This window comes from Gopherus flavomarginatus, chromosome 2 (genome assembly GCF_025201925.1).
Source record: "Gopherus flavomarginatus isolate rGopFla2 chromosome 2, rGopFla2.mat.asm, whole genome shotgun sequence".
Taxonomy (NCBI): Eukaryota; Metazoa; Chordata; order Testudines; family Testudinidae; genus Gopherus; species Gopherus flavomarginatus.
Genome location: NC_066618.1, coordinates 238,204,628 through 238,222,384, shown reverse-complemented (window position 1 = coordinate 238,222,384; position 17,757 = coordinate 238,204,628). Strand labels below are relative to the sequence as shown.

Sequence of the window (17,757 nt, the reverse complement as noted above, 5' to 3'; positions counted from 1 at the left end):
GGAAACACTATCGTGAAAAGAGATTTAAAAGTTGGGGATTGTTTACCTTAGAAAGGAGACAGATAAGAGGGAGGGCACATGATGCAAGTATGCAAAATAATAAATGGCATATATAAAGAGAGATCAGGAACTTCTGTTCTCCGTCTCTCAACACAAGAACAAGGGTACATTATATGAAATTTGAAGGTGGTAAATTCAAAACTCATAAGAAATTACTTTTTTCACACAACACTTATTTTGACTATAGAGCTTGTTGCCACAGGATAATGTTGACGCCAAGAAATTAGCAAGTTTGGAAAGAGGGAATGGACGCTAATGTGAATATAAAAAATATCCAGAGTTGTCACTTAATGATGAATTTTGGAAGGAATATGAAACCTCTAATGGAGACCCTGATGATAGCTATCTTTGAGGTCCAGGGGGTAACAGCAGACTGTCCCACATCTGCCTATTTTGGGATTCTTCCTCTTTCCTCCTCAAACCTGTGGTACTGGCCACTGTCAGAGATAGGATACTGGACTAGATGGACTCTGGTCCGATCCAGTATGATAATTCCAATATCTCTTCATACTCATTATGTTATAATGGTGCATGAGAAGCTGGAAATGAGGTGGTCTATAAACAAAATAACATCACTTTATTGGTCAGTGATGAAACAAAATAGCATAATCAGTAAAGAGTTAAGTCAACTTTAAATAGAAAATTTTTAAGAATGAAATATTTTAACCTGAAAATGTGCCTTTAAACTATTATGTAGATGACATCGATTAATGTCTTAATGTTCAGGAGAGTGGGGAAGCTTATATCACCAGTGACTTTCAACATGAGCAATAGGGAACCATATATAAATATATATGAAATAGAATTTCAATTATAGTAATGAGCAGAGGACAAAGGAATAAATGTAAGAGAAGGGGAATGTTGACTGTGTCCTGTAAATTTAAGGGAAATAAGAATGTAATTGCATTACTTCAAAAAGTAAGTTGGCTGGGGAAAGGTAGGGAGATCATTGAGCTGAATAAGATTGTTGTGAGTACATCCACTGGAGAATGGTAAAAGTTCATTCTGAAACAAAATATTACTATACAATGTGTCCATAATAGTATGTTTATGAAACTTGCCCCAAAATCATGTTTCTAATTTATTTTCAATTTCAAATTTGAATAAAACAATGCATTTCTATTGTACTACTAGCAAACTGGAAGTTTCTCTAGCTGGTCTGGAAGCTTCATCATGGAAGATAGCATGTCTAATACTCTAAATAGCCTTGAGGAACAAACAAGTGAGTTTTACAGTATGGATGAGGCCCAGGGCACATCTGCGCAGCAGAATTCACCCACCAAGTACCTAGCTGTGGAGGCGAATGCAGTGTTGTCATCTCTACAGACCATTCCAGAATTTGCAGAGACACTAGAGCTTATTGAATCTGTAAGTTGGGATGTGTGATTCTCTAGTTTTCAATAAGGATGCAATCTGTTTATATTTGGGTATGTTCATATTTTCATAGTACATATGTAAAATGTTTGAAATTACTTCATATAGTACTGATAGGTATAGTTTCACTACTGTTGATTGCTTGCTTTATTGAAAGTCATGAGTGAATTGTACTGAAAACAAACTATATAAAATTATCTAGTTGTGTAAGAGAGGTAGGGGAAATATTTAATCCAGAGTGTAATGCCTTAATTACAAGCTCGATATAACTGAGTTAAATTGACATTTTTTACTGGAATGCCAGAAGCTGGGGTAGCCGGTTGTTATAACCAACCAACCAATCTTAATTGTATCAAGCTACTTCTGTCTGGACTGTAAATGTATGCCTAAATTAGATTGTATATGATTAGGGTGAGTAATGAATATATTTTTGTAGCTTTAAAAATGTGAGAATTAATACTCAATATATAACTTCTCTGAATGCTTGTAGTGAGTTATAACTGGTTTTGAAAGCTGATATATAAAATGCAATATAATGAGAGAAACTGTTGCTCACTTGAAATATTCCAGACAGGAACTTTGCGATCTACAACTTCCACTTGGAACATTTCAGATTAGCAAAAATTTAGCTAAAATGTGAGTATGTCCAAGCCTGAGTGTCTTGTATCCTTACATTGTAGGATCCAGTAGCATGGAGCGATGTCACCAGCTTTGACCTTTCTGAGGCTGCTAATTCCCCTGTCAAACCTGCTCCAGTAACATTGAGGATTCAACACAATGAAGGGGCTATGGAGTGCCAGTTTAATGTCAGTGTTGTTCTTGATGGGAAGAAAAATAGTTGTAGCAGTGGAGAAGGAGAAGAGATTCTTTCAACATCTCCTTCCATAGCCAAGTTCAGCACTCCACCAGCTATCCTAAGGAAGAAAAAAAGATTGCGAGTTGGACAGTCACCAGTCAATGAGCTGAATGATGGATCATATAATGATGCTGTCAATGTTGCACTAAAACAAACACCTGTAAAAACACTACCCTTTTCCCCATCGCAGGTATGAATTTTTTAATACAGCTAGAAAGCTAGGATTGCAATGAACCAATACAAATTACGGGATTTTTTGAATAGTACCTTGTACCTTAATTTAATGTATTAGGAAACAGCTTAGAATGTATTAAAGGACTGGCCGAATTTAAGGGAGAGCTTTAATATGGAAGAAACAGGTTCTTTTAAAAATGGTGAAATTGGTTACCTGATTTCCTTTCTGGGACTGATCTCTACTACAGCTTGAAAACTGGGCTTCAATTTTCTTCCTGCACTTACTGGAGGTTGTTCAGATTTGATTGTGTAGCTACAGGGCCTTGCCGCATTCTGTGAATTTTTTTTTTAAAGAAAATTCAGATTGAGGTTTCACTAGTAAATTCAGCTCATATTGTGGGGATGGAGGCATATAACTTTTTAAAGAAGTTGTTAGAGATTTTCAATTGAAATCACGTGGGAAATTTTTTTTTTTATTGCTCAGCATAATGTAAGAGTTCATGTTTTGTAAGTTGGCTTAGTTTTTCTTCTAGTTTTTCAACACATGCTCCGGAAATGAACAATTTAACCTTGAAAATCCTGCATTTACATCAACTCCGATCTGTGGGCAGAAAGTCCTTATTACAACTCCTCTCCACAAGGAAATGACACCAAAAGACCAAAAGGAAAATGCAGGGTAGGATGACACTAAAGATCAGATGTTGAAATAAAAGCAAGATTCTGAGACTATGCGAAACCAATTTAGCTGTATATGCAGCTATTAATATTTTTAAAAGGAAGTTTAAATATTTGCATGCAAACATAGATCGGCCTTGTTTTTCTCTGATTTCCCAAGAAGTGACTTTAATTTTAATTTCCCCTTAATATTTTTAATATTGTACTAAATGAAAATTAGTTTAGATGTACTTGGGGCAAATACACAGTGATGTTTCTTGATTTTTGTGTGCCTATGTATTCCATTGTATAAAGAAGTAAACAGAATAGCTAATTTTGATGAATTTGTCATATATGCTTAACTATCAGGAATCATGAAATGTTAAAATACATGTGAACATTTTTCTCTGCTTGGATAGTTTTAGAACGCCAACAATTAGAAGATCTTTACTGGGTACCACACCAAGGACTCCAACTCCTTTTAAGAATGCTCTAGCTGCTCAGGAGAAAAAATATGGCCCTCTCAAAATTGTGGTATGTGATCTCTTTGCCTGTTCGTTAATGTTTCTCTTAAGTGAGTCTGAATGCCCTCACTGTACAAAATACTGACTTACAAAGTGAGCCTTAACATGAACATTTAAAAAAAGTTAGTAAAATTATTAGTGTCGTTGAAAGGTGTAGCACTTTCCAATGCTGAAAGATAGTCTTCTGTTTATCCACAGGACAGTTACAGCATGGGGCAGCAACAGTGCAGGCTTCCCCTTTCTGCCCCACCAGTATGCTCCAATCATTTTTTGAAGGGACCATCTCCAGAGAGTAAAAGATTCAGATCCCACGCTCATTCAATTTATATCCTCTAAGGGCTTATCTTGACCTTACGTGGTAGTGTAGACATCTTACGTCACTCAGGGATGTGAAAAAACCACCCTTCTGAGTGATGTAAGTTACTTTGACTTAAAGCAGAGTCTACACTGGGAGAGTGGGAGACGCTCTCCCATTGACATATCTTCTGCCTGTCATTGAGATGTGGTAATTATGTTGACGGGAGTGTGCTTTCCTGTTGATGTAGAGCATCTTCATAAGCTGCACTACATCAGTGCCGCTACAGTGCGGCAGTGAAGACAAGTCCTAAGAATACCAACAAGGGTAGACTTAAGCATTTTCTTTGTTTTCTTGAATCACTATACATTAATCAATTCTCATGCATATAGCTTGAAATTACACATGTGGTAATGCCATGATCTAAAAATATTTTGTTTGCTGTCTTTATTTTTGAATCAAACCATGTTTTCTGGGCCAGAGGGTAAGACAATGGAGACTTTCTGAGCTGGTGCAGATGAAAGTATGGGTGACTGTCACTTTTTGACACTTAAAAACCAAGTCAGTCCTGGCTAAACTGGTGCAATTTCTAGTCAGTGGTAATTCAGGCCCTTCACACCGAGACTGAATTTGGTCCTTAAGGTTCTGCTCCCTGACCCAGCATAGTCTATCCCTGCACTATAGTGCTCTCAATAAATTATTTTTTGGTGGTGATTAATATTTAGAAGTAGAGTGTCTTTCATCCTTAGTTGTATGTTCGTAAAATAAAATCTGGAGTATTCTGGGAGAAGGAGCTTTCATGAAATGTACAACTGAGTCACATATCTTCATATAAAACATCACTGTGTTTGCTTTGATTCTTCTGGCTTTTGTGGGTAACTTCTTTGCCATTGGGACCATATTATAGCTTTACACCTATGCTCAAACTAAGTCTGCTCATTTTAGCTTTGCCTCTTCCTGCTGAATTGCTTGCTGGTGCACAGGAATCTTCTGAATTTAGTTGATTTTAGGGCTGTCAATTAATTGCAGTTAACTCACATGATTAACTCAAAAAAATCAGTTTTAATCATACTGTTAAACAATAGAATACCAATTGAAATGTATTAAATGTTTTGGACGTTTATCTACATTTTCAAATACGTTGATTTCAATTACAACACAATACAAAGTGTACAGTGCACACTTTATATTTTTATTACAGATATTTGCACTGTAAAAATGATAAATGAAATATTTTTCAATTCACCTAATACAAGTACCATAGTGCAGTCCCTTTATCCTGAAAGCACAAATTACAAATGTAGACTTTTTTTTTTGTTACATAACTGCACTCAGAAACAAAACAATTAAACTTTCGAGCCTACAAGTCCACTCAGTTCTACTTCTTGTTTAGCCAATCGCTAAGAGGAACAAGTTTGTTTACATTTACTGCCCATTTCTTATTTACAGTGTCACCTGAAAGTAAGAAAAGAAGTTCACATGGCACTTTTGTAGCCAGCATTACAAGGTATTTATGTGCCAGATATGCTAAACATTCATATACTTCTTCATGCTTTGGCCACCATTCCAGAGGACATGCTTCCATGAGGATGACACTCGTTTAAAAAAAAATGCATTAATTAAATTTGTGACTGAACTCCTTGGGGAAGAATTGTGTGTCTTTGGCTCTATTTTACTCGCATTCTGCCATATATTTCATGTTATAGTAGTCTCTGATGATGACTCAGCGCATTGTTCATTTTAAGAAAACTTGCTGCAGATTTCACACAACGCACAGAAGGCACCAGTGAGTTGTCAAAAGATAGCTACTGCACTCGACCCAAGGTTTAAGAATCTAAAGTGCCTTCCAAAATCTGAGAGGGATGAACTGTGGAGCTTGCTTCCAAAAGTCTTAAAAGAGCAGCACTCTGATGTGGAAACCACAGAACCCAAACCACCAAAAAAGAAAATCAACCTTCTGTTGGTGGCGTCTGACTCAGATGATAAAAATGAACATGCGTCTGTCCACACCTTTTTGGATTGTTATCGACCCATCATCAGCATGGACATGTCCTCTGGAATGGTGGTTGAAGCATGAAGGGACATATGAATGTTTAGCATATCTGGCATGTAAATATCTTGAAATGCCAGCTACAGCAATGCTGTGTTAATGCCTGTTCTTACTTTCAAGTGACATTTGTAAACAAGAAGTGGGCAGCATTATCTCCTGCAAATGCAAACAAACTTGTTTGTCTGAGCGATTGGCTGAACGAGAAGAAGAACTGAGTGGACTTACAGGCTCTAATATTTTAATTTTTTATTTTTGAATGCAGTTTTTTTTTGTACATAACTCTACATTTGGAAGTTCAACTTTCATAATAAAGAGATTGCACTACAGTACTTGTATTAGGTGAATTGAAAAATACTTTTATTTTTACAGTGCAAATATAGTAAAAATAAATATAAAGTGAGCACTGCACACTTCATATTCTGTGTGGGAATTGAAATCAATATATTTGAAAACATGGAAAACATCCAAAATATTTATATAAATAGTATTCTGTTTAACAGCATGATTAATCATGATTGATTTTTTAAATCACACTATCACAATTTTTTTAATTGCTTAGCAGCCCTAGTTGATTTACCTTTTGTGAAATCTGCCCCTTTCCTTTCCAATCCATTATATTTTGGCTGCTCCTTTGTTCCCATACTAAATGCTATAATAAATACTAAAGGCTGCTCAGATTCAGCCATCGGGATTGGCACCACCCTTGCTACCCTCACTCTAGATTCTAACCTCTGCTCCTCACAATGCAAATAGTAGCTCGGCCCTCCAGCTTTTATCCACTACTATGTTGGCTCTTAAAGCCAAAGTTTTGAGCTTAGTAGAATCCTCTCCCCCTGCAGGTACATAAAGGGACCATCTGTATGTGAAATTATACACTGTATTTTATAGTTTAGTGCCTTATGCAAAGATATATTATTGGTGTAAATACGAGTTTCTCCCCAACAAGGATCACATTTTTGTAGTGGATAAACCATAGTGCTATTTGTAGGGGATGCTTCATCACCTGTGTGTGTGTGTTGGGTTTGAATTTGGAAGTGTAAAATAAAGCTGAATGCTGTAATTCAATAATGTACATGTTCAGTTTGAAATGTCTCCTACAAAAAGTAGCACAATGGTTTGTGCTTCCAAACAATGTGGTTCTTATTGGATAAAGTTATCATTCATAGTTCCGTTGGCTAATAAACACAAACTGTTTATGTAGTTTAAGTTTCCCTCTTTAGGGTTAAAATATGTTTATAGACCTAATGAGAAAACAAGCTGGCTAAAAATAACTTGGAATAATACAGCATTGTTAAAATCTGTTCAGTCTTGAAATGCTGAACTGTAGTTATCAAATGCAGTAATTTTTATTCCTTAATATCTTGGTGGATTTTACTGAGGCTTTCTACCTCCCATGGAGTAGATGATACCTCCTTATTATAATAACCAAAATGAATGTAAAATGTGGTGAAAACCAGCAACTGATAAATTTTCTGTGGCTCCTCCCCCATTTAAATTAGTCACAACCACTTGCCTTCTTGGAAGAAGATATTCGAGAGGTTTTAAAAGAGGAAACTGGAACAGACATATTCCTTAAGGAGGAAGATGACTCTGTCTATAAAAGCTGCAAGCAAGAGGTAATGGTGCAGTATGTTACTTTATTATAATAGTGGTAGCAAAAAATGGCAACTCTTAAATGGTAATATTCAATTTTTTCTTTATAAAATGTTGATCACAGCACACTTCTGCCAAGAAAGTCAGAAAATCATTGGTCTTGGATTCTTGGGAAAAAGAAGAACTTGGTGCCCAACTCTTCACAGAAGAGAATGTTTTGGATGTACAGGTTGGTATACTAATAAATAGTAGAACTGGTAGAAATTTTGATGAAAAATGGAACAGATATTTCTCCTTTTTTTTTTTTTTTTTAAGCAGTGCTAGTAAATAGTCACCTTGGGGTCTAACTATTGAGAAGTAACAGTAAACCTGTAGCAATTTAAAAAGTAGTTGTCTCCAGTACCTGCTTGGCCTCCATGCTATGGTGTGTGGGATTATGAGTTTGGGGAATGTATGGATTGTATTGCAAATGGTGATCTTTTGCTTGTTGAATCACTGGATTCTTGGATGACATTAATGGCAGTGGGACAGGGGAAGTTTTTGCCTTTTTAGTCAGTTTTAAGGAAGGATGGTGATGAGCAGCCCAGTTCCATCCTTAGGAAGAAGGCTGTTGGCTGTAGTACAGCCATTGTAGGATGGGCAACCGTTGAAATGAATGGGAAAAATGAGGAATTTTAATATCTTAGTAAGTACGTGGAGAATCCGCCATGGAGGAAAGATGCAAAGATGGCTGGCAATTCAACACAGCATTTAAAAAATTTTTTTTTTGTTTTTGTTGTTTTTGTAAGCAATCAAGGGAATTTCCTACACAGTGGTTTTATTTCTGTTTGATGGTACTGTAAAAGTTTGCATACCAAAATTGTGGCTAGTGGTGCATGGCAATGATGAAACAGGCTTGTGAATGTATTGCTTTTGAATATAATTTGGGAGAATATATTAAACCAATTTTTGAAACAATCAGTCCAGTGTCTCCCTCAGTATCTGTAAACAAAAAACACGGAAAGCAGTATTTCCGTAAAAATCAGTATTAAACATAAAAGCAGCAAATACCTGCCCCTGGAAATTTCCACTACATGCATCCAACGAAGTGGGTATTCACCCACGAATGCTCATGCTCCAAAACGTCTGTTAGTCGATAAGGTGCCACAGGATTCTTTGCTGCTTTTACAGATCCAGACTAACACGACTACCCCTCTGATACTTGAGTATTAAACATGTGTTTTAGTAGCAGGCTTCTAGTATAACTTTCTGTCTTAGTGTGGACAGAGATTTATATTTTATAACTGTTTCTAAAACCATGCCAAGCTATCAAGTTTTATATAACTTATTTTAAAGAAAATATAATTGCAGCTTTAGTATGAATATATAACATAAGGGAGAAGAAAAACTGGTCCACCCTGGTCAAGGAATTAGCATCAGAGCCATGCCAGCAGCAACTGTGTTTTAAATTCAGTTGTTACCAATACATTTTGGATCCCAGTATAGTCTAGTACAGTCGTTCTCAAGCAGGGGTTCAGGGCCCTCTGGGGGCCAGGAGCAGGTTTCAGGGGTCCACCAAGCATGGCTGGTATTAGACTCGCTAGAGCCCAGGCCACAAAGCCAAAATTCTGCCATGCAGGACTGCAGCCTGGATCCCTGAGTCCCACCACACAGGGCTGAAGCCAGAGCCTGAGCAACTTAGCTTTGTGGGGCCCTGGGCTATTGCCCTCCCTGCTATGCTCTAATATTGGCTCTGGCTTTCATATGCAGAAAAACACTTGTGGCACAGCTGTGCTATGGAGTTTTTATAGCATATTGGGGGGCCTCATAAAGAAAAAGGTTGATAACTAGTGTCAAATCAGTATAAAGTACTAGACGAGGGGTTTTCTCAGAAATGTTTACTCATTAATTCTACCTGCTACATAGTTGCTTTATTTTCCTATTTTGGTTTTTTTGAATTAACAGTTAAAGGTGGTTTTACTAAATACTAACTTTTATTCCTCTTCTCCATTCCTGTCTTTTTGCCATTAGTCAGAAAATATCTATACTACATCTTTACTAATGATACCGTTGCTGGAAATACATGACAGCAGATGTAATCTGACATTGGAGAAACAAGCTACAACTTCAACAAACAAAACAAATACAGTAATTAAAAAGAAACTGAATTCTTGCACTTCAAAAAATGTCAAAATGGAAAAGTCTCTTCAGGTCTGGATTCAAGATACTTTTTTATTAATTTCATTACCAATTTTAACTGTTAAATGGTCTCTAATAATTTTTTAGTTTGTACCTCAGTTTTTTGATAACTGATAGGAATCTTGGCCAATATTTTTGCCACCATTATTTAGTTTGGATCTGTTTCTATGATTCCTGTTTTTTCAAGCTAGTAATTCGGTGATGAAAACTTACTCCATGTCTGAACTCTGGACAATTTTTAAATAAACTCTTTTTATTCAAATTACTTAAATTCTGAAATGTAACTTATCAGTCTGTTTTAGGATTGAAACACTTGGTAATGTTATATGGCTAAGATTTCTCTGAAAAGTGTTTCTGTGCAGTAACATTTCCTTGGGCCAGATTCTAGTTTGTGGTTACATGGCAGTAAAGGACATGTAAATTGCTCACTACTACTTATGCTAGCTCTGTAATGGTCCACCACAAGTCAGGCCTGATCAAGAGACATTCTACAGATTTGCTACCCATGCTTGAATTTCAGTGCTCAGGTTTTCTGGGGGGTGGGCTAGTGGATCATTGATTCCCCCTCCCCCCTATATCGATAGCCCCAATGTCCACCACCATATCCGATTCATCCCAAAATATCTGATTCCCGCCCCCCATTTCACAGCTGCCAAACCCTCCTTTCTGTGTTTATAAAAAAAAGTACCGTACATCCTTTCCAGCCACTACACCCTTCCCAGCTGCCAAGCTACTTTCTGCATTTCCTCTGAACAGCAATTACTGTGCATTGTCAGTATCGCATTCTGCTGTCTTTTGAAACGTCAAAGTAAAATAAATGGGAAAACATTCTAAAAGGAGGGGTGTTATTGAATTAGCTATTACAGCATCAATTATTACAATGAATATTTCAATTAAAGAAAGCCCCTCTCTCACTACTTGTTACCTTAGAACTTTCAACCTGGCGCACAGGCACTGCTGGTGTGCTGAAAAAGCAGTAAGCTTTGTCACAGAATTTATGACCAAGTATTGCAAAATATATGGGCCCTGACAATAAAATGTGATATTACTTGAATTTTGATTACATAAACTTGTGAAATTTAGTGTGGAAATAGCTTTTAAAAGAATATCTGAATTAAGATTGTATTTAAATGCTGAAGTATTCAAATGCAGCTGTTTAAAAAATAAAATTTCCTTTTAACTATTTTTTTATATATAGTCAAATTGTGAGTGGGAAGCAGTTGTTTATGGAAAAACAGAAGATCAGCTTATCATGACAGAACAAGCAAGACGATATCTGAGCACATGTACAGCTTCCGGCAGCACTTCAAGAGCTTTAATTCTGTGAGGATCACTGCAACTGACGAAACCATCCCTTCCCCTTACAATTAACACTACACTGAAAGAGATTCCAGTTAAATATATGTGAATGAAGTCTTCTGGGTATTTTTGAGACAACCTTGTAAAGGAAAACTTCTCTTTTTAATTGACAAAACAGACAGATGAAGCTTTGCCTTTTCAAGTAAGGATAGCACAAAGAATCCTGCAATTAACTTTTTCAATATATTTTTTTAAAAATCTAAAGCGGGGTGTAAAGAATAATAGTCCAAAATATTGGAGTAAATGTTGACATACACTTTTTTTTAAGCCCAGTTTTTCACATTTATTCTTCACAACATACATTGCTACTCTCCAGTTAATGCATTTTGAATGTAGAGTAGGTTTACAGGTACTTCTGATTTCTGAATAAGCACCATACGTAGCTGTATGAAAATGATTTTGCTTAAGTGCTCAGTTGCTTATGTAGCAATTTTTTTCTACCATATAAAGAAACACAATGGAAAGGAGTCTAAAGGAAGGATAGAAAGTTGCACTACTAGTTTTGGGTATGCTGCAAAAACAATAAAATTAACTACAGTGTTAAATATATTTATTTGAGAATGGTACTAGAAATAAGATAGTAGGCAAATGGGATGAATTAAGTTTTTCATTAGTGTAAAACATCAGTATTTTCTTCAAAATCTCAAACTGAGACCATTGTTGAATGTATTGTACAGTATGTAGGAACAGGGAGACTTTTGTAAATTGGAAAGGAGTCTGTTTTTATAATTTATTTTCATTTTAAAGCTTAAATGTAGATATTTATGTGTATGTAGGTTGTCTAGAAGCCAACGTTGTTTCCTGTTATAACAGCTAAAGTGGTAAAGGACAGATTTTAACCTTGAAGTATGGAATAGCTGCATCATTACAGGCTGTGAAGCATATAAATCTATACTGTATGTTACATCTACCTAAGGATTGCACTATATACCCTTTAAATCATGTTGGTCGGCAAAGTAGTTATAAACTATCCCTTTATTATTATAATACAAGTATTCCAATAACTTGTTTTTAATTAATTATATAAATAAGAGCAAGCCTGAGGTCCTTTATGTGACCCTATTATTGAGTCCTATTAATGAATTAAAAATTAATGCATTTTATTACATTTTAAAAAAAAAACTTGGCACCTTGGTTTTTAAAACAGTCTTATCTGCACTTAGAAGTTTGACCATTGTATATTTACTATACTAAATATTTGAAGAGTGAAGAGAACGTTTATGTATGAAAATCTTTGTCCTTATTTAAACCTCTACAGGTTACAACAGTTGCTTCGGTTGCCTATTTTAGGTATTTGCACTTATTTTGTCTTTTTTGAAGGAATGTTTTGGTTTGCTTTTGTTGTAGAGATTTTATCTAGTTAATTTCTTGCAGATTATAATGGTGTGCTATCAACAATACTGACAAGTAAATAGAATTGTACACTGTAGCTTTAGCTATTTATAATTCAGACACTCTTCCTCTCCACTCCTGGGTGTGCTGCTATAGATAATAGCAGAATCGGCTTGCTGCTATGAGAGATGGAAAGAGCGCGCATCATATGCACTGTATGTAAAATTTCCAAAAAAAAAAAAAAAATGATGGCAGGTTCTCCAGTTATCTTAATGAGATCAACCATTACTATGCAGGATGTAGCAAAATTCATACCACAGAATTTATACCATATAATACTAAGACTTTTAGAAAATGTTTTTTGTTACTTAATTTTAACACTTGGTATGTGGTATGTGAAAAGCAATCTGTGTGGTTATTAAAATACTTTTAAAAACAGCTCATGGATTCCAATATTTTTAAAGGAACATTTAAATATTGAATGTTTGAATGCCTAGATTCTGTAATAGGCTTAAAAAGTTTAAGCAATCAGATTAAAAGGAATACAAATTCTTGTAGAAAAGAGATCTGAAAATCGCAGCTGTGCCAGGATTATTCCTCATTCATTTCAAATGGGAGGAGTCAGTTAGAACACCTTGGCAGTGGTGGTTTTGGTGTGTTCATTGCTAGCAGTAGATTTCACAAGGAGAATCCAATCTGTGGCACAAAATGAATTAATGAAGGTGATTAAGTTGCATAACATGTAGAAAGATTCTTGTAAGCCTTTCATGCCAGGAACTGGATTTATTGTCCCCTGGACGATGTCTTAGAAATGGTTGCACCAAAGACACCAGAACCAAGGTTAGACATAGTTATGATAAGTAGTATTTATTTGAGTTGGTATTGGTTGAATCATCTAGTTAACTGCTGCTTTTCTGCGTTAGTGAAAAGGTTTTAATCTTTGACGTCAGGCATCTTTTTATCACCTTTTGAATGTTGTGTGCATTTGCATTTCTTTCAGTTTATAAGTAGACTATACATGTAGCAGCCAAACATACATACAAAACTGACTACATATATAATTCATTTTGTTTTAAGGTTTTGATATAATATACAACAAATGCCTTGATTAAGTTTAGTTTTTTTTTTGTTGTACTACAAACTTTGCTTCATGTAAGAGAATCTTGCATATAATGCAGACCCATATTAACAGCAGAAATAAAGCATCTATGTACAAGGTTACTGGAAAAGCTTCTTGTTTCTTATGAGAAATAAGACTAGTCTGTGTGGTTTATTTATTGTAAATATTCTAGTTACACATTTTGTGAGAGTCTAATAATATTTAGGTATGCATCCAAATGAGTAAAATGCTGCAATAATTCCACAGCTATCAGTATGGAGAAGGGAAAACATGTCTGTGGGGATCATCTTTTTGGTATAGATTTGTGATAGTGACTGTCAAGTAGAGGTTGCAGTGTGGCTTCCATTACCTTGATTTTTAGCTTCTCTCTTAATATTCAGAAGAAAACTCATTTTAGTATTGCATTCCCTACTATTTTTTTAGTTACATGAACGATTAATTTCTGAGAGGGAGGCTGCGTGCGGCAGGGTTTTTTAAATTAACATGAAGGGTGATTTACTGAATAAAATTTGTGGAACAAATAAGAGTTCATGAAACTGACAGACTTCACTGGCAGATTGGAAAATCTGTAAGAGAACTATCTAGTTTAGGACTCTCAAAGAATAAAAGCTTCACTGATGCAACCTCTAATTGTCTTTTTATTAAAAAAAAAATTGCAGTGCATGATGCTTGCAACTTTTAACAGTTGGAACTGGTGTGAGGTCTCTATGGATACTGTAATCTTTGCTTATTGGATCTTCTCATGCAAGTGTCTGAGATTTCAGTTTATGGCAGTCTCATTATTGGTCTTGGACACACAGTTCCTCAAGCCACTCCCTGTTAAAAGGGAAAATAATACTTGGTCTTTTCACAGCCAAACCTTCCTGTGACCTCATCCTGTGTCTCAGCTACAAGCCTAAGATGCTTGGCAGCTTTTCTGTTTTCCTCCTCCTCCTCCTTCACATTACTTTTGCTTTTTTTCAGTAGATGGCTTCTAGAAAATCAGCTATTCTGCATACAGGGTTTTTTTGATCTGTCAGCTGTGACTATAGCTCCTCTTACTCTCCCTATCTTGGCCTTAGTGGGGAGGGATGGAAAGCAGTGAGAACAGCAACCATTAGTAGCATAGAACAGACAGAGCTGTAGTTTTTTACAATTTATTCTAATTCATAGGCTCTCAACCTAGGAGTCATGACCACTCTCTCCCTCTCTTTATGGTTAGACAGTAAAGGCTCCTAGCATCTTTCACTTAATATGGGATCATAGGATGGAAAAGGTTGAGAACTACTGTGCTAAGTTATTATAATTCTACTTATAGTACCTCAGTTCCTCTTTTTCTTCCATGAGTGCACTGCTGTATAAGAGGTGGAATTTGACCCCGTGTTTGACGCATTTAAACATTTGCCAAGGACTTGTTCTCTTGGTATGTCCATAATCTCAGCAATGCCAATTAACTATAGGCATATATTGTTACCAAAAAAATTTGAGCAACTTACTCAGTGTCACAGCTAAATACAAGATGGAACAGATTGTTTAGCATAAGTAGTGTAAACACATGTCAAGGTGAAGTGGCCCATCAACACCCCTCCAGTTAATAGGGAGGAAAAGGGGACGTAACATGCAGCTGGGCAAGGGGGTTGTCAGTGGGTTATAACAAAACATAAGATTCACTGATGCACCCTGTAATTCCCATTTTTTAAAAATGCAGTTCATGAAACTTGCAACTTTTAACAGTTGGAACTTGTGTGAGGTCACTGTCTCTGGATACTGTAACATTTGCTATTGGATCTTATGCGAGGTCTGAGGAGATTACACTACCCACTCTTCCCCCCCAATGACTGAAGGGTTGTTAACGGGCCACTTCACCTTGAATCATCCCCTGAAATATGTCTTAACTACTTATGCTAAACAATCTGTTCTATCTTGTATTTAGCTGTGACAGCCTGACTATATTTCCCACACCTGAAGAAGAAGAGCAATGTGTAAGCTCAAAAGCTTTTCTCTCTTACCAACAGATGTTGGTCCAATAAGAGATTACCTCATCCATCTTGTAGGTCCAAGGATATTAGAGAGACATGGCTACAACACTGCATATACACATGTAGCTTATTCCTATGCAGGAAAGGAAATAAACCATACTGGTATAACTGCATCTGCACTTGGGGTTGTATCTGTATGACTACTTCAGTTAAAAGTAAAAATAATTATACCAGTACAAAATCTGTGTGGAGCCGGGCTCTGAAAACTTGAAAAATGTAATAAATGTGTAATGCTTCCAATAATTAGTTCTGAAACCTCCAAGGAAAACTTAAGTTCTTCTTTGAGTGATGTCCCTTTGGGTGCTCCACTCTGGGTGTTTGGATGCCCCTGTGCTCGTAATTGGAGATTTATGGTAGCAGTGCCTGGTTGGATCGCACATGCATGGTCCCCATCTTGCACCATTTCAGGCAGTTAATTAGCGCAGTGCAATCAACTCTTCCCCCCTTCATTTCTTCCTTACCGCCCTTGGCTATGACTTGGTGCATTCAGCAGTGCCTCAGAGCTTACTTGGCATAGTATACCCTAGTTAGTTCTAGTTTTGTTATAGATGGTTAACTCCTTTCGTTTCAGGAGCGCCCGAACACCTAGAGTGGAGTAACCACAGGGACACACATCTCAAAGAACCTATATTACTGCACAAGGTGAGTAACTTTCTCTTGCTGTGGAAGTAGCAATGGCAGTTCAGCGGATAGCACTTCTTTCATTCCAGTGTTGGACTGTTGCTGACCATACCATAATTTAGATGAACAGATCTTGAATATTTGTGACGATTAAGGCCTCTGATAGAACTTTTCTCAAATAGGAATATTAAAGTTGGTATGTTTCAGTTCTGCTGACCTAAAATTTTCCTTGTCAGGCATGGTCACTCTAGAGAATACTTAGTCCTGTCATAAGTGCAGGGGACTGAACTTCACTAGATGACCTCTCAAGATCCGTATGATTCTATGAATTTAGAGGATTCTCCATGGTTTATAAAGCTGCTACGGTTCATGCCAGCAGTGTTTGCATTTCTTCTATGGGGAAAAGGATTCTTTGTAGTTTCAAAGTGCTTGAGATGGAACGAAAGAAATCCGATCACCACAACCAACTAGTACACAAAAGGGGCTTTATATTGCTCCTAGGTGGTCTCAGTTGATTGCAATCAAATGGCCTGGATGATTTTTCCCCCTAGGTCAGCAATATGCACCATGCACACTCAGCATAGCATGCAACAACCACATTTGCAACCTTTCTGTTTTGACATCTGCTGTTTCGGGTAGTAAATCAACCTGCTATCAGAAGTCACGCTAAAGCCTGGTCTACACTACAGGGTAAGGTTGACGTAAGCTGCCTTGCATCGACCTAGCTGTGGAAGTGTCTTCACTTAAATTTGGTTTGGGCCAATGTAAGTACCTCTCTATGTCAATTTTAGTAACATCTCCCTGAGCAGCACAGAGTAACGGTTAATGTAATTAGGTTGATGCGGTATCACCGTAGACATAGCGTTGCTTATGTCAACTGTTACTGGCTTCCAGAAGCCATTCTACAATACCCACACTGACAGTACAATTGATATAAACACTTCTGGTGAGGATGTGTACTGCTGACTGAAGAAGCCAAGTGTGCACGCACACAAATGGTTTAATAACTGCAGCAGCTGAATGCTGACATGTTAGGTCCAGGTAATTTTGTAGTGTAGACATGGCCTATGAAATTAACCACTCTTGTGTTCTAAGGCCAGCAATTTCAGCTTGATCATATTACTAGAAATAACAATATACCCTTCTCCAGTGCCGTTGTGAGATGTACACCTCTACCCCGATATAACACAACCCGATGTAACACAAATTCTGATATAATGTGGTAAAGCAGCGCTCGGGGGGTGGGGCTGCGTGCTCTGGCGGATCAAAGCAAGTTCGATATAACATGGTTTCACCTATAACGCAGTAAAAAATTTTGACTCCCGAGGACAGCGTTATATTGGGGTAGAGGTGTTCTTAAATTCTTGACAATCTTTTAAGAATAAATGTGGAAAAGTACTTTATCAACTTTATGTGTAATATCTCTACTCACTCATACTGTAAGTGCTATGGTTCCCTATTGAAACTACATTGAGTCAGATCATTGTTAGGTGTTGGGTAACTTCTCCTGGTCTCTTGGTTTCTGTTAAGTAGTTAATTCCTGTCTATC

General features: G+C 36.7%; 1 protein-coding gene across 1 annotated transcript in view; it reads left to right on the top strand.

The window, feature by feature from the left end:
* Positions 1 to 13,670, top strand: part of MYBL1 (MYB proto-oncogene like 1) — a 36,957-nt gene extending 23,287 nt beyond the window's left edge. Inside the window, exons 9-16 of the mRNA XM_050940867.1 lie at positions 1,195 to 1,428; positions 2,115 to 2,480; positions 2,998 to 3,140; positions 3,538 to 3,652; positions 7,487 to 7,603; positions 7,705 to 7,809; positions 9,591 to 9,770; positions 10,957 to 13,670. Of these exons, the coding sequence (XP_050796824.1) occupies positions 1,195 to 1,428; positions 2,115 to 2,480; positions 2,998 to 3,140; positions 3,538 to 3,652; positions 7,487 to 7,603; positions 7,705 to 7,809; positions 9,591 to 9,770; positions 10,957 to 11,085 (1,389 nt within the window). The 3' untranslated portion in view covers positions 11,086 to 13,670. The remainder of the gene's footprint in view (positions 1 to 1,194; positions 1,429 to 2,114; positions 2,481 to 2,997; positions 3,141 to 3,537; positions 3,653 to 7,486; positions 7,604 to 7,704; positions 7,810 to 9,590; positions 9,771 to 10,956) is intronic.
* Positions 13,671 to 17,757: the final 4,087 nt, after the last annotated feature.